General features: G+C 45.9%; 1 protein-coding gene across 1 annotated transcript in view; it reads right to left on the bottom strand.

Annotated features, from left to right (window-relative positions):
- The window catches only part of ABCF2 (ATP-binding cassette, sub-family F (GCN20), member 2), a 17,413-nt gene extending 16,819 nt beyond the window's left edge, over window positions 1-594 (bottom strand). The window contains exon 1 of the mRNA XM_006895190.1: window positions 438-594. Coding sequence (XP_006895252.1) covers window positions 438-594 — 157 coding nt within the window. The remainder of the gene's footprint in view (window positions 1-437) is intronic.
- Between the last annotated feature and the right edge of the window lie 226 nt (window positions 595-820).

The following is an 820-nucleotide window of genomic DNA, read 5'->3' as shown; positions in this document are numbered from 1 at the left end:
AGGGAGAAAAGTGCGGCAATGAATGAATGGGAATCCAAAACCTCTGTAAATGTCTATTAAAATTAATAATAATAAACAAACAACAAACATCAATATGGCACAGAGCTTCCACACAAGCCACCGTGTGAAGAAATGTGAAACTGAGAAAAGCATAAGGGAATTTGACCTCCTCTTTGCAACCTAATAGAGCAGCAAAGTAGCTCAGTAAGTGCCCTACTTGCTTGCCAGTGAACACGTGGGAAGCTTGTGCTGCGTTTTCTTCATCAATTACTGGGTAGTGAAAACTCAACCTTTACTGATTTGGTCATCATGAAGAACTTCATGGCAGCCAAATAGATTCTCCATTGCTGCCAGTGTCAAGATGCTGATTCTGGCAGGAGGAGGCAGCAAGGTGTGGCAACCATCCCAGGAACCCGCCTCTCCCTCAATTCGAATACCTGTGGCCTCTCTGCCATTGGCCTCCAAATTCTTCTTTGCCATCTGTGGTTTTATAGCAGCATCTCCGTTTTCTTCATGTCCTTTCCTGGGTCGCTGTCGAGCTTTAGCAGCTTCCTTCTTTTTGGCTGCCTTTTTCTTGGCCAGATCAGAGGGCATGGTGATGAACCTTTGTGATGTGTTATGGACCTTTCAGGGAGCCTGGAGAAAGGTAAACAGACATACTAAACTCTTAAGAATGCCTCTCCCCTGCTCGGTTCATCTCAGATGTCCCAGGATCCAGCTCCGCCACCGCCTAGTCTCTCCCAAGTTTGTCACCTTCCTTAACGCAATTCCCGAAATCTCGGGAAGTCTCCTAACCTTAACGTCTGTTTTTTCTGGTTTC

Source organism: Elephantulus edwardii, unplaced genomic scaffold, assembly GCF_000299155.1.
Source record: "Elephantulus edwardii isolate Elephantulus edwardi_28Jun2011 unplaced genomic scaffold, EleEdw1.0 scaffold00161, whole genome shotgun sequence".
NCBI lineage: Eukaryota > Metazoa > Chordata > Mammalia > Macroscelidea > Macroscelididae > Elephantulus > Elephantulus edwardii.
Note: the sequence above shows the minus strand (reverse complement) of the source record. Positions and strands in the feature narration are given on the sequence as shown.